The 24978-nt window shown below is 43.4% G+C and overlaps 1 protein-coding gene across 1 annotated transcript in view; it reads left to right on the top strand.

Moving 5' to 3' along the window:
- Positions 1-9153, top strand: part of LOC147435126 (uncharacterized) — a 52209-nt gene extending 43056 nt beyond the window's left edge. Inside the window, exons 2-4 of the mRNA XM_086488248.1 lie at positions 7931-8072; positions 8201-8265; positions 8405-9153. Coding sequence (XP_086344374.1) covers positions 7931-8072; positions 8201-8265; positions 8405-9064 — 867 coding nt within the window. The 3' untranslated portion in view covers positions 9065-9153. The remainder of the gene's footprint in view (positions 1-7930; positions 8073-8200; positions 8266-8404) is intronic.
- Positions 9154-24978: the final 15825 nt, after the last annotated feature.

The raw sequence follows: 24978 nt of genomic DNA, 5'->3' as shown, positions 1-24978 counted from the left end.
TTTTCTGACACAAGGCAATACTACCATCACGTTGCTTAAACTGTATGCCCAAATAATGATGCAACAACCCCAAATCTTTCATCTTGAAAGTAGCATTCAAATCAGCCTTAAATTCAACAATATGTCTCTCATTTGGTCCAGTGATCAACAAATCATCCACATAAAGAACCACAATGAGAAGTATATCACCCTCACGCTTCACATACAATGTGCTTTCTGTTGGACTGTTACGAAAGCCTCATTTGACCAAATGAGTGTCAGCTTTCTCATACCAAGCACGAGGAGAGTGCTTCAACCCATACAAAGCCCTCTTACATGTGCACACTTTGTCCTCTTGTCCTTTCACGACAAAACCGCGAGGCTGCGTTACATAAACTTCCTCAAATATGTCACCATTCAAGAAAGCAGTAACAATTAGTGATTGATGTACATCCCAACCAAAATGAGATGCCAATGCACATAGAAAATGCACAGTAGTCATAACGACAAGTGGTTCATAGTCTATGTCTTTTTGTTGTGCATAACCCTTTGCAACAAGTCGAGCCCACTTTGTACCAATGGCCTTTTTGCCAGGAGGCAAATCACATAAAGTCCATGTGTCATTTTCTATAAGTGCATCATATTCTGATTGCATGGCAGCCATCCAATTTTTTGAATTTTGTGCTTCATCAAAAGACAAAGGTTCCTCAACATCATGTAAGCTAGACACATCCAAAGCATAACAATCTGATGCATAAGATGCATGGCGAGAGCCTGAACAAGTATGACTAGACAAAGGTGCATCCAATTTACTGTCACGCAAAGTGTGCACCAGCCATTTTGGCATACCTTTAGCCTTCTCATTTTCAGTCCTTTCCTCATGAAGTACATCATGTACGTCTGCATAAGTAATAGGCTACCTGTCACAGAGAGGTGTCTTGATAGCACTTGCAGACAAGTTCCTCGTCCGATTCACCTTCTTTCCGCTGCAACTTTGACACTTTGATGACATGATTGTCTACTCAAAGTCTGAAGAGGAGCATAGGGATCACTTGACCACAGTTTTCAACGAGTTACGCAAGAACAGGCTACTCATTAATGCAAAGAAGAGTGAATTCTTTTTGGAAGAGTCTCACTTCCTTTGGCACATAGTTTCAAAGGATGGGGTACACATAGAGTCTGCCAAAGTAGAAGCAATTAGGTCATGCCAGACTTGAAGTCCGTACATGACATTGGAAGCTTTCTAGGCTTATGTTTCTACTACAGGAGGTTCATCCGAAATTTTACTGAGATTGCTTCTCCACTCCATGCGCACTGCAAGGGAAAGCAGTTACTTTCAAGTGGAGAGCCAAGGAAATTCTAGCCTTCAAACACTTGAAAGAGAAGCTGACTTCAGATCCGGTAATCATTTTGCCAGATCTGTTGAAACTTTTGTGGTTCAGTGTGATGCATGTGGCCACAATCTTGGTGCAGTTCTAATACAAAATGGCCGAGTAGTTGCATATGAGAGCAAAATTCTTTTGAAGACCGAAAGGAACTTGCAAGTTTATGAGAAAGAACTGTTGGGAGTAATTCACGCTCTCACTAGTTGGAAACACTATCTGCTAGGGGCTGATTTTGTTGTCCAAACAGATCATCAAACCTTGAGATATTTCCTCACACAAACGAAGTTGTTTGAGAAACACATGCGATGGATCAATGTTCCATTTTCAGATTATGCATGTGCAAGTAAAAAAGAACGTGGTGGCTGATGCGTTGTCATGAAAGCCTCAAATTTCAACAGTGTCAATTCCATACCATTGTGAACTAGACGAAATGAAGACGCAATATGCTGAAGATTCAGATTTTGCAAGGATCTATGATCAGCTTGTTGATGGGCAACATCATGAGTAGTATATGCTTAAGAATGACTTTCTCATGATGCATAGAAAGTTATGCGATGGAATTTATCTTTGATCTTCCAAGAACACAAGCAGACAATGATGGGATTTTGGACTATCATTTGTAGGTTCAGTAAGCAGGCTCATTTCATTCCTGTTAGGAAGAATATAAAGCCAGAACACATGGTCAAGATATTCATGAGCAATATCTTTAAGGATCACGGGATGCCTCAGTCAATTGTCAGTGACAGGGATCCACATATGACGAGTCTTTTATGGAAGGCATTGTTTGAGAACATGGGCACTACGCTAAAGTTCTCATCTTCGTTTCATCCACAAACTGATGGACAATCAAAAGAGGCAAATTCTAATGTCTTAGATCTGCTCAAATGTTATGTCTCAGAGCACAAGGCAATTTGAGAACACCATCTCTCATTGGTTGAATATGCTTACAATAACATTGTTCATACGTCAACAGGCAAGGCGCCATTTGAAATAGTGGAAGGAGGGAAGAAAGTCCCACCCATTTTACAAATTAAGGACAAGATATTTGAGGTAGACAAGTATGTATAGGAAGATAAAGATTGCTCAGGCTAAGCAAAAGAAAGCTGTTGATCGTCATTGTCACGAACTTGTATTTTCACTTGGTGATTGGGTACTTTTGCGCTTTGAAAAGGCCAAGTTAAGGAAAAGGAAAGGCAAGGAATGTGTGTTTCCTAAGCTCAGCATGTGATATTATAGTCCTTTTCCGATTTCATAAAAGATTAGCGATGTAGCGTACAGGTTGAAGCTACCAGAAGGCTGGATAATACATAATGTCTTTCATGTTAGCCTTCTAAGGCCCTTCGTTGGTGATGTGCCAAAGAAAATGCTTGATGAGGAACAACCCGAAGTGGAAGAATTGGATGAGATTCTTGTTCCTTAACAGATATTGGCACATAAAGAAAGGAAGGTTAGAGGAAAGGTTGCAAGATGCTATTTGGTGAGTTCAAGAACTATCCATCGTTGGATGCCAAATGGATGGAAGAGTCTGAATCGGTTGATTCACCTCAGCTATTGCAACTATATCTTGAAGCCTTTTAGATGGAACCCACAGTGACTTGATGTAGCCCTTTGGAGCAAGGTAAGAGCATGGTTCATGATGCTCAAAGGAGTAATTTAGCAATTGTATCTACTCTTTCTATACAGAATTTTGTTAGGGAAGTTTGTGCTTGAGAGTACAGTAGAAGACTTCTATGCTTGATATATTTGTAGTAGATAGCTGGTGGGATTGGTTAATAGTCCAATGCTACATTTTTGGAAGCATGTATATCTTGGATTCCCATCATAGAATATATGTGATATCAGGAGATATTAGCATGTATGGGCATGCAAGCGAGGTCGCTCGCAGTATTTCAAGGGTGGGTGTGTCACCAGGAGGTGTATTTTTCCTGTTGCCTTCTTTAAATATGTACTACATATTTCAATTTATTTTATTTTTACTTGTTTTCCCTGGAACCTCTGAAAAGGTGCAAGTGGACATTGCATGGCCAGTGTGAAACGGTTGCGGCCGAACAGGTTTCTCACATCGGGAGTCTGGTCGGTCGGTTTGGGACTCGTCGGGCTAGTTAGCACCGAATTTTGATGAATATGGAAGCCTGTGTGCGCCAAATGGAATCTGGGCCATTCGGCATGTCACTTACAACTTTATAAGTTGGTGAGAACTAGGAAATTAAGCCAAAGGGGCAAACTGGACACGTGGCAGTAGCTAAGCCATCTACAGGACACCTCAGCAAGAGGGGGGCGCCCAAATGAGAGAGGAGGCTGATTTTTGGATTACTATGACCTACAGTGTGTGTGTGTAAGTAGTGGGGTGCAGTTGATCATAGCTTTAATGGAAAGCTTGCCTTCTCCCTTGTCTCATGTAGCGCGATGATTTTCTCTCGTGCATCTCTCTCCCCCCTTTGCACATATGGCTACTCAGATGAGTATGTACCATAGTTACTCGGAGTGGGAAATTGGAATGGGGAACGTGGAACAGCAGCATGCATGAAATGTCATTCCCTGTTTTGGATACTCACGTCTGAAACACGGAACCGGGATCCGGAATGGGAAATTGGGATGGGAACGGGGAACAGAGACCTGAAAATGGCCATTCCTTGCAACTATGTTATCTACAATTCTGAGCGTTCTATGTGCGTTTGCCAAGGCAAGAGCCTTCTGAATAGGAATCGGATTAGCTAATTGCTAATTCCCCACAGGTATGCACAGACTTGAAAATGGCCATTCCTTGCAACTATGTCATCTACAATTCTGAGCGTTCTATGTGCGTTTGCCAAGGCAAGAGCCTTCTGAATAGGAATTGGATTAGCTAATTGCTAATTCCCCACAGGTATGCACAGTTCCATCGCGAAAGATTGCGAATTTGAAGAGTTTTCTTGCGTGAGAACTCGTCCAAATTATAGGGGAGAGGAGCAGTGTTCCCAAAGAACATTTTTCCAAACAAATAGAAAAAATTGGGCTTTTGAAATTTATGGGGTTTTCTCCAAAGTTTTGCAAGTTTTTTTGAAAATTATTACTAGACCAGGGAAAATTTAACAGTTTTTCCAAATTGTGAACTTTTATTTTACATGTAGAAACCAAAACCGAGCAGGTGCATTGTAGTAACTGTTTACAGGTTTTTTGTGAACACTAAAGAGGAGCCTTTGGGACACGCGTAGATGTGTTCGCTCTGCTAAAAACGATCCAAAACAAAGAATTACAGCTTGCTGTGTTTTTTTGCAGGTTTAGGGTTTCACACCTAAACTGCAAGAGGACGCTAAGGGAGCCTCGAGAAGGGCCTTGGGATTGCTTAGAGAGGGCTTTGGGCACCTAACAGTGGAATAACAGAGAATTACAGTACGCTAATATTCTATTACTGCTCACCAAAAAGCTCCTAAATTGCGAAGGAATCCGTCCTAGACATTTGCTTTTGACCTACAGGGGTTTTGGGCCTTGGCGTCGTTATGTAGCCGAAATTGGGTCAGAGACAGCCTCGTCATCGACATAGAGTCAGAATTTAGCAGATAAAGATTTGCAGTTTTCAGCCATTAGCATTTTCAGATTGCAGCCCGTCTCGTCGTCGACATCGTGGCAAGTCCAAGCATTGTAGAGATTTGTGCAATCATAAGTAGACCGCTCTCGCCATAGAGAGTGGGGCCTTCGGAGGAGGGTTTGACAACATCTCTGGTGTTGTATTCTCTTCTTTCTCTATCTCTCAGTCTTAGCACCTTCATTCACAGTGTCCATTCACTTTGTTTGTGTCCATTGCATTCTCTCATTAAAGAACTGAAGGCTCTCCCTTCCCTAAGTAAAAGGAACCTTGAGCACAGTTCGGAGCACTCATCTTGAGCACAGTTCAACATTCATTCCGCTGCACCTTACGCATCTGTACCAATGTGTGCCCAATCAGAATAGTTCGATATTTCCCTGGCTCCATAGGGTCTAAGATAGGCACTATTGTGGACAAACTCCAAGTGTCAAGTAGACCCTCCATCATTGCTAGAAGCTCTGCAACCATATCCCTAGCATGTATAATATGCTCTACTACTAAGTCCTCATGATCATAAGTTCCCCCAGTCCTCATCTTGTCAATGGCTTTCCTTACCATCTCTGCAGTAAAGAAAGCACATGTCATCACAAAGTGATGATGTGGCATGACCTAAAGGACGGACCCCGGTCATAGGGGGGTCAAATCCCTAGTGAAAGATGCGGAAGAAGTTTTACCAACTTTCAAGTCTTGTTGAGTGACCCAATTTCAAAAGTTCAAGTTTCTACGAACTTATGGGACCTTGTTCGATGGGGCTTAGGGGACACAAAGGGATAAAAGTCTTGCGTGGAGGGTTGATGAGGTGGTTGTTGTTGAACGGACGCAAATTGCATTGATGACGTGGTAGCTGTACGGGTTTCCGCTTTTGATGATGTTGATGTGGCAAGCCGTACGGGTTTTCGTAAATTGCGCTGGTAGCCTCTAGCGCTAGCTTTTGGACCCAGATGCTTTAGACTCCAAGCTTTTCATGTGTAGTGCTTTTGGAAGGCCTAGGGCCTATAAATTGAGTGCTAGGGCCTCAATCTCTGGAGATGAGCTTGGGAGCAGTGGTGAGAAGAGGACCCTCGAACGTTGTACTTAGTGAAGCATTAATAATAAAGAAATACTGAAAGGGGAACCAGTCTTTGGGGCAAGTCTCTCTGGGTGCGGAACTATGCCATTCTGTGTAATCTCTTTCTAAGTTTTGTTAGTCCTCTCAATTTTCTCTCGTGTGTTTTGATAGATCCTCGGCTTGGAGTGTCCAACTCGTTATAGTGGTAATAGAGCTCAATTGATTCTTCTTCTTTGAAGGATCCCGTCACAACTCAGTGACGTGGCAGCCTGTGTACACACACAACTTCCTCTTTGGCGTGGACAGTCCCGGGGAGAACCAACTGAAATGATGACGTGGCACTGCCGTACGGTCAACACTCGGAAAATGCGCCACAATTCACGGAAGGCTGTACGGAAAGGAAGCGTACGGAGCAACGTTTGCGTGGGCAGTTTTTACGGCAGCTTTTGGGCCAGTTTTTGGCTACGCAGTGCTTGGGAAAAAAAGCTACGCAAGCTTGCTTTAATTTTATTAAGCTAGTTTGTGAGAGGACTTGATTTATTCTTGTATGCTTTTTATGGGAAGCTTTTTGGGGCTCTGCTTTTGGGCATCCCTTGTAACCTTTAAATAAGTGGGTAGGCCTCCCACTTCTCAGAGCATCTAGACGCAGAGTCTGAGAGTGAGAGCCTCCCACTCACTTGTACTTTGAGTTGCACAAAAGGAAATACCGAAAGGGGGGCTAGTCTTTGGGGCCAACATCTCTAGGCACGGAACTCCGCCGGGCCAGTGTCGAATCAATTGTGAATTGTGAACTGTTTTGAAGTGGATTCTTGTGGTGTCGCGGTAGATTCTCGACTTGGAGTGTCCAAGTCTGTTACAGTGGTATCAGAGCGCGGCTGATTTCTCTTCAGACTTCTACCGGGAAATCCGATCCTTTTTACGCGGCACTTATGGATTTAGACAGAGATCAATCGACTTCCTCTGCATGTGGGAAGAGATGTGTGGAAGATGATGTTAAATTTTGCAAAGGACCCAAAATTTGTAGAAATTATGACCCAGACCACCTTCGACGAGGTGTATGCACAGTGGCAGCAAACCACAAAACCACCCCCCAAACCGGTACTCAAGAAACCTCCTACTCCAAGGATGTTTACTAAGCAAGAATTAGAAGAGGTGGTTGATGCACGGATTTCTCAGCTTTTTGACGCGCACAACAAAACTGAAGCACGACAAAAAGCAGAAGAAAGGAACTGACTTCCCGGTCCACAAAGGCATCTACATCTCTCCTCAAAGTTGACCAATAAAAGAATGTCTCGACCCCTTTCAGAGTCTCGGGAAAGCCTTGGGATGCGTGTACAGGGTTTTGGGCACCCAACAGTGGAAAAACAGAGAATTACAGCACGCTGAAATTCTGTTACAGCTCGCCAGAAAGCTTCTAAATTGCGAGGGAATCCGCCCCAGACAAGTACTTTTGACCTACAGGGGTTTTTGTGTCGTTATGTTGCCGAAAGTGGGTCGGAAACCTGCAATTTCAGCCCTCGCCAGGTTTGGACAGCTTTGCGAGACTTTGATCTAAGTGATTGGATCGTCTATTTTCAATTGAATAAAAAAGGGCTCGAGAGAGGTGATACCCAAAATGCTGGTTCAATTTGCTCAATGACTACATGACATATCTCCAACATTATTCGGCTTTGTATCTGTTGTGACTCTCTCTAAACCTTCTTCATATCATTATTGGACTCCCACCTTTTTGAACATACTGAGCGACAAGTTCTCTCAACAGGCATTTATGGCATTTTTGTGCAAGTGTAGACTGTTAAATAACACTAATGTTTCTTTGATTGCCTCTTTACCATCATGGTGTGCAGTTACAGACTTAGGTTTGATGTCAATGTTGAGATTAGTAAGAGAACATACCATTTTGTCTTGTGTGAGTACTCGCCTCACAAAACTGATATTGAGAAATTTGTGTAGCGAGGAACATCTGTGTCATGTGCGACACAAAGTACTCCGCCAGTCAATGCGGGTGAAATGGAGGCATTTCCTGATACTGACATGAATGGAAGTGCAAGTGCAAGCTCTTGTGTCATAAAAAGACCATGGCTAACAAAATTAAGTAAGGCAAGGTTTTCCCCAAGTCTTTTAATAAATTAATATTATAAAAGCATGAGCTTGCTTAATATTTTGAACAGTTGGCGTAACTTGTATTTGCGTGCTCACAACTTGCCTCTGTTTAACTTTCAGTGCTTAGTTTATCCGGGTGTGAGAAGCCCTGGCTGGTTCCCTGGACATCATTTACAATATTTCAGGTGGTCCTAAGTAGCTATTTGTTGCATGAGCAGGAGTTTGTTAGACCATGTGCAAGCTGTGCATTGATATTATTGCTGCAAATAGAGTGCCAAAGACATAGCTGCAACTTTGGTTTGATGGCCAATCCGTGCTTTGTAGGTTATGTTCCTGTGGTTCTGTACCTTTTGGCTAGTTGGGTCATGGATAATACCCTTTGCAGCCCATTATGCTGGGTGCAGCAAAGATACTTTGACATATCGGGGCCAAGCGCTTTACAGCTTAATTACGGACATCGCAGAAGGAACAGTTGGACTTGGTATCCTGCACAGATGCTTAGCTCGGTTTAAGCCACTTCCAAGAAACTGGTTTCCTTTCAGCTGGCGAGGACAATGGTACATTGATGTACTGCTTGGATGCCTAACGTTTCCAGTGGTCAATAGGTTGTCTCAGCTAAATCTAGAATTGCTTCCCTTCCCATCACCATTCACAGCCTCTTACGAGCAGTCAATCATGGCTCGTGACCCAATTGCATCAGTGCTGTATGCGATTGTAGTATCAGTATGCTGTCCTATTTGGGAAGAAGTTATATTCCGTGGTTTTCTTCTTCCTTCTTTGACACGGTATTTGCCAATGTGGGCATCTATATTTGTCAGTGCAATTTTTTTTGGCTTGGCTCATTTCAATGTACAGCGCATGCTACCCCTCACCTTCTTAGGTCTTGTGATGGGCATTATGTTTGTAAGATCCCGGAACTTGCTCTCATCAATGCTTCTACACAGCTTGTGGAACGGATTTGTTTTTATGGGATTATTAAGATAGGTGACATTGTATTCAAAATGTATTAGCTCATTGTTTCTTTCATGAAATATTTTGCAACACCATTTTATTACTTACACAACACCATTTAATTGCTTGTACCATTGTGATGTGAAAAACTTATGCCTGAGTAAAAAGAGTGAGGGAGGGAGCAAGGGTATCGCTTGTTTTCTTGGTGCCTGGGCTTGCTGTTGCGACTTGGAACAAAGTTAAAGCTGTCATGGCACCCTACTATCTGGTGTTGTATGGCCATCTTGTTGCTAGTCTATCAGAAGCTTTGGAAGTTAAAGTGTTGCACATGACTTGGTGTATGAATCAACTGTTCCTTTCAAGATTATCCTTGAGGTGATTGTAAAGCAGTGCAAGCTGGCCTTTGGGCCATGTTCTCAGAAAAAAATGGGGAAAGAAATGCAAGTCTTGCCCGTGTTATGTCCAATAGAAATGTGAGGTCAATATACTGTGTACAATTTCCTTGTAAAGACAGGATGGCTATAAACCGTGGCTGGACTTTTGCGCTTTCGCCAGGATGTATGCTTCCCATTTACATTTTGAACTTGAAAAATGCCAGAGGGTGAATTGAGATTAGGGTGAATTGAGATTGTCGGTAGATGCCATTTTGTTGTAGAAAGGGATATTGACCATTTGGGTTCAGTCAGAGTAGGCGGAGCTTCATGCCCCTTCTTCAAGTGCTACACTGGCATTTTCTCTTCCCGCTCCCTTTAAGAAGGCGGAGCTTCTGCTCCTTCTAGATTGGTACTTCTTTAACCTAGTGATTTGTATGTAGACGGTTGTACTCTGTTGTGACTCCACGGTTTCTGAGGTTCCAAAGCCATGCCTTGCCAGAAGATAGTGAGTGCCTGGTATCTTCTTCACTGATGCAAAAATAACAGTTCGATATAATTACCTTGGTCTGTGGACAAGCACTTGTGTCTCTTGCACGTTTTATTGATATGGGTTCTCAAACCAAAACCATGATATGCTACTGAGGGTTTCCAATGTTGCAATCTGAGAGTTTTTGAACAACAATACTGTCTTTTCCTTCCGAAAATATGCGCGTTCATGCCTTTTGCGACCAAAGCGACATTTATGACTCTTGGATGTTTGTTTAACATTTGGTTAATCTGTGGAGTTTATATTTTGTTGTTTTCTTATGCATAACGATACTAGTAACTCAATTGTGGTTGCTTTTTGATTTACTGCCTTGCAGATAATGCTCCAATTTTGTTCCATTACCAAATGAAGTTCCATCTCATAGCCTCTCATTTTCTCCGATGTCTGCATCAGCTCTTAGCTATAAAAGTTGCAATGTTGTATCTATCAACAAAAATTTTGGAGGTCAAAATCAGTCCAATGGACATCACCATTACGTCCAAAGCATGCCAAAATCTCAAACTACACCCTTATCTTGCATAAATCGCATTCCGTATGCAAAGTTACGTAAAAAATACTGTTTTGGAATCCGAAAAATGACTTGCAAAAATGAAAATATGCATTCTTTCTTCAAGTATGGTTGCAAAAAAGCATACACACTTGCAATACACCCTCCTCTCAAGCTTGGGAATGTTCCTTAAGCTTCCATGAGCACAGATCTGGTGGTTGCTCACCAATCTCAATCTTCCACCGAAAACAAGCTCACCATAGCCGAAAGCTCACTTCTCCGTATCACTCCATCTGTCGCAAAGCCAAAGCTCTGATATCAATTGTGAAGGAATGGATCATAGGCGTGCATGTATGCAACAAAGATGGAGAGAGTGCGAGAGAGATAGAGAGGGAGAGAGAGAGAGCACGACATAGGGATGTGGGGTGGATCTCCCAAATCTCACTGTATGTGAACAGTGTGAGAATGAGTGAGAGCTCCTTATTCTTTGTATGTATAAAGATCAGATGTGATTGATGATGTACAAGCTCAAAAACATGACTACTTGCTGTAAGAGGTTTTATGTAAAGGCTCATGCTCATACAAAACTTAGTGGTCTTTGGCTTCCAAGTGGTCTTTGGCTTGCAAGAAATGAGGGCCATTTTTGGAGCTGCCGATTATGTCTTCTTCAAGATCTGCAAGGAGAAAATGGTTAATGGACTTCATAAAGATCAAGTCAGCGTTGCATAAGTCATCCAAGTATCTTTCAAGACTTTTGTTTGAAGAGTCTTGGCATTATGGTGCATAATTGCATCTACAAGACTTTGCTTTGTCCCGTTGTAAGTTTGAGTCCCCTTATTCTTGTGGTGATATGTAAGGAGGTTCATTTGTAGACATCTCCACCCCAATGCGTCCTTTATGGTCATGCAATGCTATGCCAAAACGATAAGGGATCTCATCATGTTAATTAGAAGCTAAATTGCGGGATTGCACACCGACCTTTGCCTGATTTTTTGAGATACTAACAATGTTCATAAAAGAGGTAGTCACACAAGACCAAACACCATTAGCCACATGCCAATTGTAGAAAATAATCACGGATGCTATGGACCACATGCTTGCGTAACATTCTTGTTGTAAAAAACTCCTCGAGCGATGGTCAAAGATTATTAATTCCAATATTTAATAGCAAAAGCCTTTGCAACTCAATCCCGACTTGTATACAATATTGAAGTGTGCCATCTTATGAAACATACATAAGGAACTTGGAAATCTTGATAAAATTAGATGTAAAGCACTAATGTAATTAATATATGTTAAATTGGGTCAAGTGGCATTATCACAAGTAAATGGACATGAGGCACAACTCTTTACAAGACGTCAAATATAGAGCCTTATTAATAGCGATTGGCCTTGTCAGTGCATCTCTACATGTTTGCACAAAACATTTAGATATAGGCCATCTAATGTATGTAAGGAAAATGTATGAGATGTTAAAATGGATGGTGATTATCCTCTCCAAGTGAGTTGTAGCCAAAACGCGTCCAATCAATTTTGATAGCAAAAATTGATTAATGAACTTAGTATATTAGAGCACAAATCTAGATTTAAAGATCTTTATGACGCGTTTCAACCTCATAAGAACGACCCTCATTCTAGAGCCCTCTTAGAGCAACACAACCATTGTAGTAATCAAATTGGATGTCTGTGAACGACTACTAATGGTACATGGACCCTGCATGATGACAAATAACCTTGCTTGACCTACATACATAATAAGACATGCTTGTTGTAGGGCCTTCTATATCAAGTAAGAAATGATTCGTGTGAGAGAGGGAGATGCATTGGTAGATAGATCATGACTTTGGAGCCCGAAATTCTTCGATGATGGCCTTGCTACCTCGATAGAGGACCATTTGCTGATTGCTCGTGCTTTTCAAACCTTTTGGAGTTCGAGTTGGGTGTGGGTTAAGACCTCACTTAGATCTCACTTATCCATACTCTGGTGCCCTTAAGAAGCTGTCTTTGTTGTAGAAGCTAACCTGGCTTTATGTACCTCCCGACCTCGACAGCCCTCCCTCATCCAATAAACAAGCAAACAAGTCAACCCTAGAAACAGGGGCCCCTTCCAATGGGAAACAAAACAAGCAAGTTGCAATGCAACAACGGGTGCTCTTTCTCCCCAATCAAGTGAACATGTCTTTTCGTGCCCACTTGCAACAATGGATAATCTTCAAGCTTAAGTTCGAGAGGTCAAGAAAAAGAACACGGAGCTCAAGGTGTGTCTTGCAACCCTTGAGATGTGTCTCTCCTCCTTGGGCTCTCAAAAGCAAGTTGATAACGAGCACCTTCTTACCAAGGCAAAGGAGGCGCAACACCACCTCACCACAAGCGTGGCCAACCTTGCCACCCAAGTACATGAAGCAACCATCGTGCGCCATCTCCTCTAAATTAGAAGAGCACATGTAAGAACGTCGTTGACAGGAGGGATTGGTACTCTCAGTCCACATCGGCACCTTGCCCTCTACTTGGTGGGGAGAGAACGACAACTACACCTTAACACTACTCAAGCTCAACCAAGTCATTTACCCAACCGAGCTTGACCCCAACAAAATTGAGAAAGTTCACCACGAAAATCCCATCTACCAATGCATCTTGGTCTTCATACCTAAAGAGACGTGCATATCGGTCCGATGTTGAGGTTGCCAAGGTGAGCGAACGGGTATGGCCCGAGAGAAGGCGAGCGGCGGGCTGGAGCAGAGGTGTAGAAAGCCAGGCTGGGGACCGAGGTTGAGGTCGTCAAGTTGGGGATGACGAGTATTGGGAGAAGAGGAGCACATATGCAGATGTGGGTGTTGAGGGCTCTCCCGCATGGCTGCCGCTTTCCACTCTCCCAAACCCTTCACTTGGACCTATGATCTCACGGAAAAGGACATACATTGTCAATGTTGAGGCCCCTAGTCGGCGTTACCTTGGATAGATAGATTTAGCACATAAGGCCGCAGACGGCTGCCATGCGGTGGCTCCTTTTGTTGCACGTTGACGCATCATCACACGCCACATCAAGGCCTCCTCTGCATTGGGATGTGGGTTGATTTTCTGCAAAGGCTCTGGTTCACCCTTCAATTGCACAAAATTGAGCAATACGCAGCAAGCGCTAGTAACCAAGGGAGCAAAGGAAAGATTTACATTGAGGTCGCGGAGAATGCGCCATCGATTTTTTAATATACCAAAGGCATTCTCAACCTTAACCCTACCCATTGCAATGTGTCTATTAAAAATATTCTTCTGTGGTAGGTCTTGCCTACTTTTGGATTTATAAGCTTTGAGTAGAAAACTCGTTGGCATATACGTTGAATCCCCCACAATATACGGCCTCACTCTCAAGCCGCTCACTTCCAGAAGAGGCGTATTCAAAACCTCGTTCCGCTTCATTTGAACATATATTGTAGACCCCTTGAAGATTGTGGAGTCGTGAGTGCCTCCTGGTGCACTACAAACCACATTCCAAAATATTTCTGGAGTCAACAATGTCCTGAAGAAGAATGCTGTGGAATCCATGGCGACTAACATACTGTGAAGGAAAAAAGTCGCCCTGAGGCTCGCGTGCAAGCTTTATATGAGTGCCATCAACTGCACCACACATGGTCGGTAGGTCCGTAATGTCCTGAAAATATTCTATGATCTGGTATCTCTAAGTGGCTCAGGACAAGCATCTCTTGAGTTGTGAGTGCTCTAATGATAAGGTTGGTGTACTTCCTAATGGTAGAACCTCCCATCCCGAATAATTGATCCATGCATATCAGGACACGCGAGATGGGGTACGATCAATTCTTTCAGCTCATGAAATGCCTCTTAACACATCTTATAATACATCGTGCAAATAGCTTGACAGTCTACTCGCCCTGATGTCCAAATAGGAGAGTGGATGAAGGTGAGTGGATAACATTCCAAAATGTCACCTGCCTAGGGAAGCACCACCACATTTGTGGCTCCATCCCAATCAAAACCTCCTCTATCAAACCAAACATGGATGCGATGCAACATACTACACAACCAATAATAAAAAAATACATAGACTGCATTCTATGCCTCCTACGATCCTGCCTTGGGTCTTCCTCACTAGGGGAAACAAGATGCCAATTTAGCAACAACACAAGAAGCAAATCAACTGCATCAACATCATCCCAGTCCTCCTAGTCTTTTGGTCTCAAATTGCCTTTGTTCACATGAGACCATCGATCTTTCTAGTGTTTAAGCAAGGTCAATGTTGCGGTCTCATCCCACACTGGTATTGCCACACAAGGGCGTTTAACCCCTTGGTCGACTCACTAGATGAGGTCACAGGAGGACACAATGGAACAACAGCTGGGCAGTGCACAAAAGAGAAGGCCTAACATTCAATGCGGGCATGGTCATAGAAGCCCCCATGCGAGGAGGCCTGAAGCCTTCGAGAATCAACGGAGAAAATGATGCAGGTGGGGGCCTTGGGCGTATGAAGGAAACACCCAGAACAACACTCGGCTAGAGAGGGATGATCGGTTGGCTCAATCCTATGTTCTCAATTGACTGACCGTCACTCAATGAGCCCCCACAACATCCTCCTGAAGCAACTGCATAAACCCTAGGTCTTCGTTCAATTGGGTTTCAAACATTGTTTCGTGACCACCCAACCCACTAGGCTCTCTCAAAGGAACACTCTTGGCTGCCTACTGATGTCCAAGCATCGAGGTGCCTTGCTGCTCAATTACACACACACACACACACACACACACTATTGTTGCTAGGCTGCTTGATCTCTCTCTCTCTCTCTCTCTCTCTCTCTCTCTCACACACACACACACACACACACACACACACACACACACACACGCACGCACGCACGCACGCACGCACGCACGCACGCACGCACGCACGCACGCACGCACGCACGCACGCACGCACACACACACACACACACACTCACTCACTATTACTGCCAGGTTTATAAATTGTGTATTGCTTTTGCATAATGTATGGTTTATGAGTATTGTTTTATTCATTTACTAAAAACAAATTCCTTTAATCGTCTTTGATTAGAATTGCTTTTTGGTTTTAGAGTTGTTCTCCCAATAGTTGAAATGCATGTTTTCCTTCTTGAGTCTATGAATGCATGTCATTGAATGTTAGGGATATTTGTAGGCCAAAATCCAATGAGTCACTACAATGCACGCATCCCCAAGCGAGCTAGAGGTACTCAACGAATGGCTAGGGTTAAGTGGACAACATATGATTGAGCTTTTGGACCAGTTGCCTAAACGAACTGCTGCTGTAGGCGATCATGTGGAGCGAAAGGCTGAATATGTGCACGCAGGCTGTTGCACAGATGCCGACAAGGGGATGGAGGGCCGTTCCGAGCTCTCTCATTTGATTGGTCAACCAAATATGGCATGGTTGGCTGGAGTGGGGAAGGCGTAGCTCTTCTCGGCGAGTGGCCAGGACAAAAGCGCATATGCCACGTCATAAATTTTGCAGCTGACAAACGAGCCTTGTGCTCACTACAAGACTTGTTGTCCAGATGGTGTTCCACCATCCATGAGTGCTTCAATTTGAACTTGGAAGCTCTCATTTCTTTAGGAGCTCTTATGATGGCCCATGACATCTTCCTAGTCTAGCTTTTGGATGAGTGCGAGTCTCTCTTGCATCACATCTAATTTCTCAAGGATGTGTTTGTACTTGAGCATTGTGCTTTGAAATTTGATGTGGATGAGGTCGGTTGTCACCAATAGTGTGAGACCAAGGGTCAAGGCAGGGCATGGGGGGAACCAATGTGGGTGCCTGCCTATAAAGATAGTCAGAGATGCCTGGGAGGAGTGTGTGGTCCCTTGAACTGAGGCCTCTTGCTAGCATCTCTGCCTATAAAGATAGGCAGAGATGGCTGGGAGGAGTATGTGTTTCCCTGAACTGAGGCCTCTCGCTAGTGTCAAAGCTATTTTTGGGAAGTATTGCACGCAAGGGTGATGTTGAAGAGGAGGAAGATGAAGAGCACTCAACTGCATGGTGGGCATGTGTATCATCCCCATCTCACACACAAGAGTCACAGATGATCTGCACCAATTTGCACAAGCTTACTCTCGTTGGATTCACGTCGGGTAGAGTGTGACAAAACTTGTCACTACAACGACGTGCTTGGAGCAAGGCCTATGGCTTGATATCTCTCCTGCACGTCTCTGTTGCCTGTGTCATAGCTTTGGGGAAGCCCTTGAGTTCACACTCAAAAGGCTAAAGCCCCTTATGCATTTGGCCCTTGGAGGGTGGTCAAGGGTGATCCGCCCCCCCCGGCCCCCGGGAAGGCAAGGTAATCCCAACAACGTTCAAAGCTTAAAAGCCACCAAGGCAAGGCCTTGTGATAAAAGTTTTTTCTGGAACAAAACCAAGCAAATCTCAACAAGTAAGTCTCTTGAGCTCCTGATTTACGGAGGCTGCTTGTTGCTGCTGTTTCTTCTCCTGCCCCACAACCCCCCTTGTACTTTCCCTTCTCTCTCCTTTCGTGCTACCCTATCCCATTCCCATGATACCCTCTCCCTCTCCCTTCGCGCTACACCACTTGCAAGCCCACACTGCCTTGCTCTCCCGGTTTCTCCATAATTTTAATCGGCCAATTAATTTCACACACAGGCTTGATGTCATAAAATCTAATATCTAATATCTAACCAACCCAAATGATTTTCTCATATTAAACTGATCACTTAATGTGGGAGAATAAACGGGAGCAAGGGTTAAGATATAAACGTGTGCTTATAGATCTATCTCAACACGGGGCCAATGGTAAAGGGGCCCAAATGAGAGATGGTCTATCAAAGAGCAAGGCTAACTAATGGAGCATAAGATCTTAGGGCCAGCTTCATTGAAGACCTCCAATAATGTGTGTAAAAGTCCTTTGACCTTAGGTAAGCTAGGGCTGAGCTTGAGGCGGGAACCCGACCCAACTCGAGGTGCTAGTCTTGCTTGTCATGCTTGATGACTGAGGTGCTTGAGGTGCTTGATATGCTTGAGATGCTTGAGGTGCTTGACATGCTTGAGATGCTAGGGCTGCACTTGAGGTGAGAACCCAGCCCAAGCTTAAAGTGCTTAAGGGTCAAGCTTGTGGTGGGAATTGGGCCTATGAATGAGGGGCTTGAGGTGTCAAAAAGTCAAATATTCAATCCCTACAAGGAGGAGGCGAGCCCTACATGAGGGGGGATGAGAGAGAACACCCACACACTCACACAAGGCATCCATTGTGCAAAGAAAGCAGAAGGAACACTTGTCAAGTTCCTTCTCATGTTGCCCTCATGGTGTGCCTGAAGCCTATTGGTTGGCCACCCAAGGGGTCCAATGATAATTGAGGATATTTAATTAATTGATTTTGCATTTATCAAGTCCTCTCTCTCAAAGGGGAAAGGGGGACACTTGTCTCAAGGCTACCCTTGCTGCTTGTAATGCCTCCTGCGTATGATTGGCTAGGCCAGGAGGGGTCCAATGAGCTTCAAACATGAGCTACAAGGGGGGGTCGACCCAAGCAAGCTAGGGGGTATACTCACCCACACACACTCACAAACACTCTCATTGTGTGCTATGCAAAGTGCAAGAGCTCTGTCATAATAACTAATATCTAGTTCTCCTAAATGATTTTCTCATGTTAAACTGATCATTTAATATGGGGAAGTGCCAGGGGAGAGAAAGCTAGAATATTGGTAAGGCTGGCAGATGAGGCCACAGTAGGGATCCAAAGGAGGAAAAATAGGGATCCAAATGGGGGGCCATCTGCAGAAGAGCAAGGTACACGCAATGTGCTCAAAGGACCCTAGGGTGAACCACATTAAGACTTCCAAAATGCTAAGGTTCCAAAATTCCAAGTGTAAGTCCAAAGGGTCAAAGGCTTAGGAAATTGGATGGTGTGTGTGAGTGTGTAAAGTCAATGCATGGCCCTATTGAGGAGGGGGCGAGCCCTTCTTGTAGGGGATGAGAGAGAAAATCACACACACACACACAAGCTTCCTTTGTACACAAGGGGAAAGAGGGACACATGTCAGCTCCCTAGCCCAGATGCCCACAAGGTGTACCCAATTCCTATTGGATGGCCTTGGAGGTGGACCAATGAGAATTAGGCTAGAGTAAACTTAGTCTAATTAATTTTAAAACACTTAATAGAAAGAACCAATGATAATTAAGTTTCCTGGATGATTATTGGACAGCCAATGAAGGGGTCCAATAGGAATTAAGCAGCCCAATTGGCTACTTAATTCCTATTGGCCAGAGGGAGAAAAGGTCCAATAGGGGATTTAAATCAATTAAATCCATTAGTTTAATTGATTAAGCTCTCACAAAAGGGGAAAGGGGGACACATGTCAGAAGGCTATCACTTATGCTGCTTAATAGTCATTGGCTTGACTTGGGGAGGTCCAATGAGGGAAAATCAAGAGCAAAATAGCAAGAGGGCTCGCCCAAGAGAGAGAGGGGGCTGATTTTTGTGAGGCATTATCACACACACTCTCACACACAGTCTATGTGTGAAGAAAAGAAGACTATCTCTTCCCAAGCTTTAATGGAGAGCTCATCACCTACTCCAAGCTTGTGAGATAGAAGCCTACATCGACACACTCTTGGCATGTGGATGCAAATCCAACCAAGAGCCAAGCTTCAATGCATGCTCATCTCCTCTACCATGCTAATTACTAAGCTAAGCTATGCTAATATGAGTGATTATGTGAGGAGATGTACATCTTTCTCGTAAGAATAATCCTTCCTCTCAATCTACTCTCATACCCCGCTAGCTCTCACCATCTTTGAAGGTGTGTGAGGTCTTGAGTCTGAGACCGTGAGGGAATTGATGTTGTATTTGATAAGTGTTTTTCTAGGTGCATGAAGTTTCCATCTTCATTGCACTAGCTAGTCTTGAAGGAACACAAAGAATTGTATTGTACAATGTCTCTCTTGATGGGAGAAACCATAATACAAAGCCTTTTGGAGGGGGGACCGGCTCCATGCAAATCCGGTCCTCAACTGTTGTCAATAGCTTAATTTCTCTCTCTTTTGAAACTATTGTTCATGCTACCTAACTAGGTGTTATGCTTTTTGTTGCTCTCTCCACCCAAGCACTCTTGTTATTCTCATCAGGAAACTCTTCGAATGAAATGCTCACTATGTTCATGCTATTTTCCACTACACACAAGTTATTAGGCCATTAAATGTTACATTGGTATCAAAGCACAAGGTTTGTATTTTCTTGCTCAAGAAGGGAGGTCCTGAACCTAGCTATAAATGGTTGGTATTATTAATTTCATGTGAGTAAGTAGAATAGGGATTTTTCAGCCTTGCAGTGCGCCTGCGTTCGTGCAGTTAACGGGGCATCACCATCGAGAGCTATGGTCTTAATAGTGGGGTCCTACCGGGCTTGCCTACGGCTTAACCACTATTGAGCTATTAGAAGCTTGACAGGAGCCGGTGCTGTTTTGGTGTTGAACGACCCTCTCTTCTATTCCTTGCAATTAATGGTATTCGAGCCACGGGTATAGTAGCTTGAGTGCTTTTTCTAAAGGGGTAAAGAAGAGTAGCAACTAGGGCTTGAAGTGCCAAAGTACACATAAAAAGTTACACCTAAAAAATTGTTAGAATGGCTGACAATAGTAAAGAGAGGAAAATTAATGTTGATAACTTTGATTTTGCTAATGAGCAAGCTACTAATGATGCCCTGATGCTTGTTAACTATCTTGTTTCTAGGCTTCAACAAGCCATGGGCAATCCATCTCTCCAAAATGAAGTGCAACGGCAGCTCCGTGCTCATGGGATTCTCCAAGCTCCCCACCATGACGATAGAACACCTAGGAAGCCTCCTTGTGAGACTTCCAAAAGAGGTCTCTCACCGATTCGGGAAGAAGAAGAGGATCCATACGAAGGGCTCAAGAATTTACTTCTTGATGATGCATCTCCTTCCCAAAGGAGAACTCAAGAGCCTCCACCGAAGGAACGAGAAAGAAGTGAGTCTCCCACCACTTCGGCGGAGATGGCTCCACAAAGACGGCGGGCTTAACGCTCTCCATCACTACCAAAGCGGAGAAGACCATCACACTCTTCTCCACACCATAATTCAAAGAGGGAAGATAAAAAGCAAGAGAAGAAAAGGGCGAGAAAGAGGACACCCTCTTATCCATATTCTTCATCCTCTTCCTCTTATGAAAGTGATGGTGAAGACAACGAAAATCAAGGCAAGAAAAAGGTGAGAAAGAGGTCACCCTCTTCTCCATCTTCCTCAAATTCTTCACCTTCTGAAGAAAGTGATGGTGCAACCTTTGAACCATCAAAAAGAAGAGGCCATAGGAAATCCTATGCCGCGTGGAAGAGGTTGTCCAAGCTCAAGAAGTTCAAAGAGGGAGGGAAGAGTATCTCTTTCCTTACCTATGATGGCACCTTTGGTGCTACGGACAAAGTCTTGGCCTTTATCCAACAATTTGATGTGGCTTTCGGAGATTAGGGCTTCACGGAGTCCTCCAAGCTACGCCATGTAGCTATGCACTTTCAAAAGTCCTCCAGGCAATGGTGGTCTAGCCTACGGGCCAACGGTGAAGCTCCACGAACATGGAAAGCTTTAAGAGATTCCATTATGAAGCAGTTTTTGGCCACCGATGCCAAAGACAAAGTACTCACTGAGTGGCGAAGCTTGAAGCTCTCTCCCTATGAATCCATCCACAAATATGTAGAGAAGTTTTGGGACCTACAACTCAAAGCCATTGTCTTCAAAAAGTTGGATTTTGGAGAGCAAAAGCAACAATTTTGTGCGGGCTTAACTGAAGAAATGGCGGAGTATGTCAACTCCCAAAGGCCACGCGCCATATCGGCGGTAATACACCATACTATGGTGGCCTCTCGAATCTATTTCCAAACGGGGGCTAAAAGAAACAATAAGCCCACGGAAAACAAGGGTTCCAACGAGCCTAAGGGGAAGGACAATGTCCAAAAGTCTCCTAAGGGCAACTCCAACAAAGCTAAAGAGAAGGGAGTTTACAAAGGTAAAAAGAAGCTCTCTCCTGAAGATCTTGAGCGTTATCGTAAGGACAACCTATGTTTCAAGTGCGGCGAACAAGGGCATGCGTACCGCGCTTGTCCCCAAAAGAACACCCGCCATGATCTTCCTAGAGCTACCTTGGTCAAAATTCATGAGGAGGAAACTCACCACAAAGGATCTCCTCTATGCCATTCTTGGGGAAAGGTAAGAGAATATGATGCTTTTATTCTCTTTGACCCTGGTTCTACTCACAATTCTATATCTATAGAGTTGGCCACAAAGCTAGGCATACAAGCCTACGAGATGGGAGATGTTCTACCCGCAGACAATGCTTTCAAGGGGCAAGAAGCTTTAGTCACTCCCTTAATTGGGAAATTGAGGCTCCATGTCCAAAGCTATGTGGACAAAGAGGACTTCTTTATCTCTCCTCTCAAGCATGAGGATGTAATCCTAGAGGCATCATGGTATGATCGCCTGGCTGCCAATGTTAAATTCCCTGAAAGGAGAATCTCCTTTAAGTTCAGGGAAAAAGACATGTATATAGATGCGAAGGAAATGGGTAACACTATACCCATTGTACATACACCAGCTTTTAACAAGTCAATAAAGAGCTCTATTTCCGTGTACATGATTTTTGTTAAAGATTCTCAAAATGAACCTAATGCTTTAGCAAAAGAAAATAAAAGCAACCAAAAGGAATTAGAGTTATCCAATTTTCTCAAGGGGTTTCAAGATGTCTTTATTGACGACATCCCTTGCGAGCTACCTCCTAAACGAGGTAATGACCTCCTAAACGAGGTAATGATGACCATGCAATTGAACTTCTTCCAAGAAGTTCACCACCTAACAAACCTCCTTATAGAGTTTCTCAAGATCAACAGGAGGAGATTATGCGGCAAGTGCATGAGTTAGTTGAGAAGGGCATGGTTAGGCCTAGCTCATCTCCATTTTGCTCACCCTGTGCTATTAGTGCAAAAGAAAGATGGCACATATCGCATGTGTGTCGACTATAGAGCACTAAATAGGATCACTATCAAGAATAGGTTTCCCGTCCCACGGGTAGAAGACCTATTTGATAAGCTACAAGGATCGACCTACTTCAGTAGGATTGACCTAAAAAGTGGCTATCATCAAATAAGGATAGTTGATCAAGACATTGTAAAGACTGCATTTTGAACCACGTTTGGTCTTTACGAATATATTGTCATGCCTTTTGGCTTGACCAATGCACCAGCCACATTCAAACGCTTGATGGAGAAGCTGTTCAGGCCTCACCGAACCTTCACTGGAGTGTTCTTTGATGATATTATCATCTACTCTAATTCATTAGATGAACACAAGCAACACCTCCAGGTAATATTTCAAGTTTTAAGAGAGAATAAACTTTATATTAATCGAAAGAAAAGTGATTTTTTCTTGCAAGAGATTCAGTATTTAGGTCACATTATCTCTCAAGATGGCATCCAGATGGATCCATCAAAGTTAGAGGTAATAAAAGGATGGCCTAACCAAGGAATCTTCATGAACTAAGAAGCTTTATAGGTATGTGTGCATACTATAGACACTTCATAGAAAAGTTCTCACAAATTGCAGGACCATTACATGACCTAACAAAGAAAAGCGTTAGGTATACATGGTCTACTAAGGAGAACAATGCTTTCGAAAAGCTTAAAGAAAGGCTTATCTCTCAACATGTGCTTACACTACCGGATCTCTCAAAACCATTTGAGGTCCAATGTGATGCTTGTGGTGATTGCCTTGGAGCTGTTTTGCTTCAAGAAGGGCATGCCATAGGCTATGAGAGTCAAAGGCTCGACCTTGTTGAGCAAGCTCTAGGCATTTATGAAAAGGAACTCCTTGCAGTTCTACATGCCTTAGACTCATGGAAGCACTATTTATTGGGGACTCCTTTCATTCTGCAAACGGATCACCAAAGTCTTAAGTACTTCATGACGCAGACCAAGCTCTCCGACAAACAAATGAGGTGGGCAAATTTCCTTTCGCAATTTCATTTTCATATTGCTCACATTGCTGGCAAGCATAATCAAGTAGCTGATGCACTCTCAAGACGGCCGAGAGTGAATGCGGTCTCCATAGCAACTCACAATGATCTATCTTCAATGATAGATGAGTATGCTATTGATCCTGATTTTAGAGATGTGATTTTAGCCCTTGCATTAGGGAAGAAAGAAGAACCATTTACTTTACAAGATGGTTATCTTCTCTATGGCAATAGACTATGCGATACTAACTCACTCCGTGAGAAAGTAATGTATGAATCTCATGCTCCTCCTTATGCGGGGCATAGAGGGATTTAGTCTACACTAAAGGGAATTGAAACATATTTCTATTGGCCTACCATGAAAGTGAACATACAAGAGTATGTTTCTAAATGTGTGGTATGCCAAAAGACAAAATTTGATAGAGGGAAGCAACTTGGATTGCTTCAACCCTTGCCAATCCCTAATTCACCATGGGAGAGCATATCCATGGATTTTATCTTTGGATTGCCTAAGTCTATCCATGGGAATACGGGAATATGGACAATAGTAGACAGGTTCAGTAAACAAGCTCATTTTATACCTGTCAAAAAGACTATCAAAGCCCATCAAATGGCAACCCTCTTCATTTCACAAATTTTCAAGTACCATGGCTTGCCAATGTCTATAGTGTCGGATAGAGATCCTAGAATGACCAGTAACTTCTGGAAGGGTCTCTTTGAGAATTTAGGGACAAGGCTAAACTTCTCTTCGGCATATCATCCACAAACGGATGGCCAAAGTGAAATAGCTAACCTAACAATTCTCGATCTACTAAAAGCCTATGAAACGGAAGTAGATCAAAGATCCCAATGGGAGAAGTACTTACCCTTAGTGGAGTATGCTTACAATAACAATGTACATACTTCCACGGGAAAAGCACCTTTCGAGGTAATTGAGGGAAGATCAAAAATTCCCTTGCCACTTAAGGCACATGGGAAGATCTTCGCTGCAGATGAGTATAGCCGAGACCTACAAGAATCTTTTCAAAAGATTAAGGATGCTATCTCTATCTCGCAGCAAAGGCAAAAGGTTGCTGCTGATAAGCACAGAAGAGCCCAAGCCTTTAAAGAAAATGATTGGGTCTTATTAAAATTTCCTAAGGCTCGACTAAGACACACGATGGGCAAGAATCCTACGGGACACCAAAAGTACTATGCTAAACTAGCAAAAAGGTACTATGGTCCTTTCTAGATTTTTAGGCCAATCAATGAGATGGCTTATCAACTCAAGTTGCCCAAACACTGGCTCATACACAATGCTTTCCATGTGAGCCTATTAAAGCCTTACAAAGGAGAGCCACCTCAAGAAACAACTACTGAAGACCCACCGGAGATCGAGGACCAAGAAGAGGTGCTGCAGCCCGAGTCCATTCTCCGACATGAAGACAAGGTATTAAGAGGCGGTAAGATTATCCGACGGTATCTTATTAAGTTTAAAAACTATCCTTTTGAAGATGCAAGGCATACATTTAAAGGATAGCCTAAACCTTGTCAAT

The sequence above is a fragment of the Adiantum capillus-veneris genome, chromosome 18 (assembly GCF_014529385.1).
Source record: "Adiantum capillus-veneris isolate H3 chromosome 18, ASM1452938v2, whole genome shotgun sequence".
In the NCBI taxonomy this organism is placed as follows: Eukaryota; Viridiplantae; Streptophyta; class Polypodiopsida; order Polypodiales; family Pteridaceae; genus Adiantum; species Adiantum capillus-veneris.
Note: the sequence above shows the minus strand (reverse complement) of the source record. Positions and strands in the feature narration are given on the sequence as shown.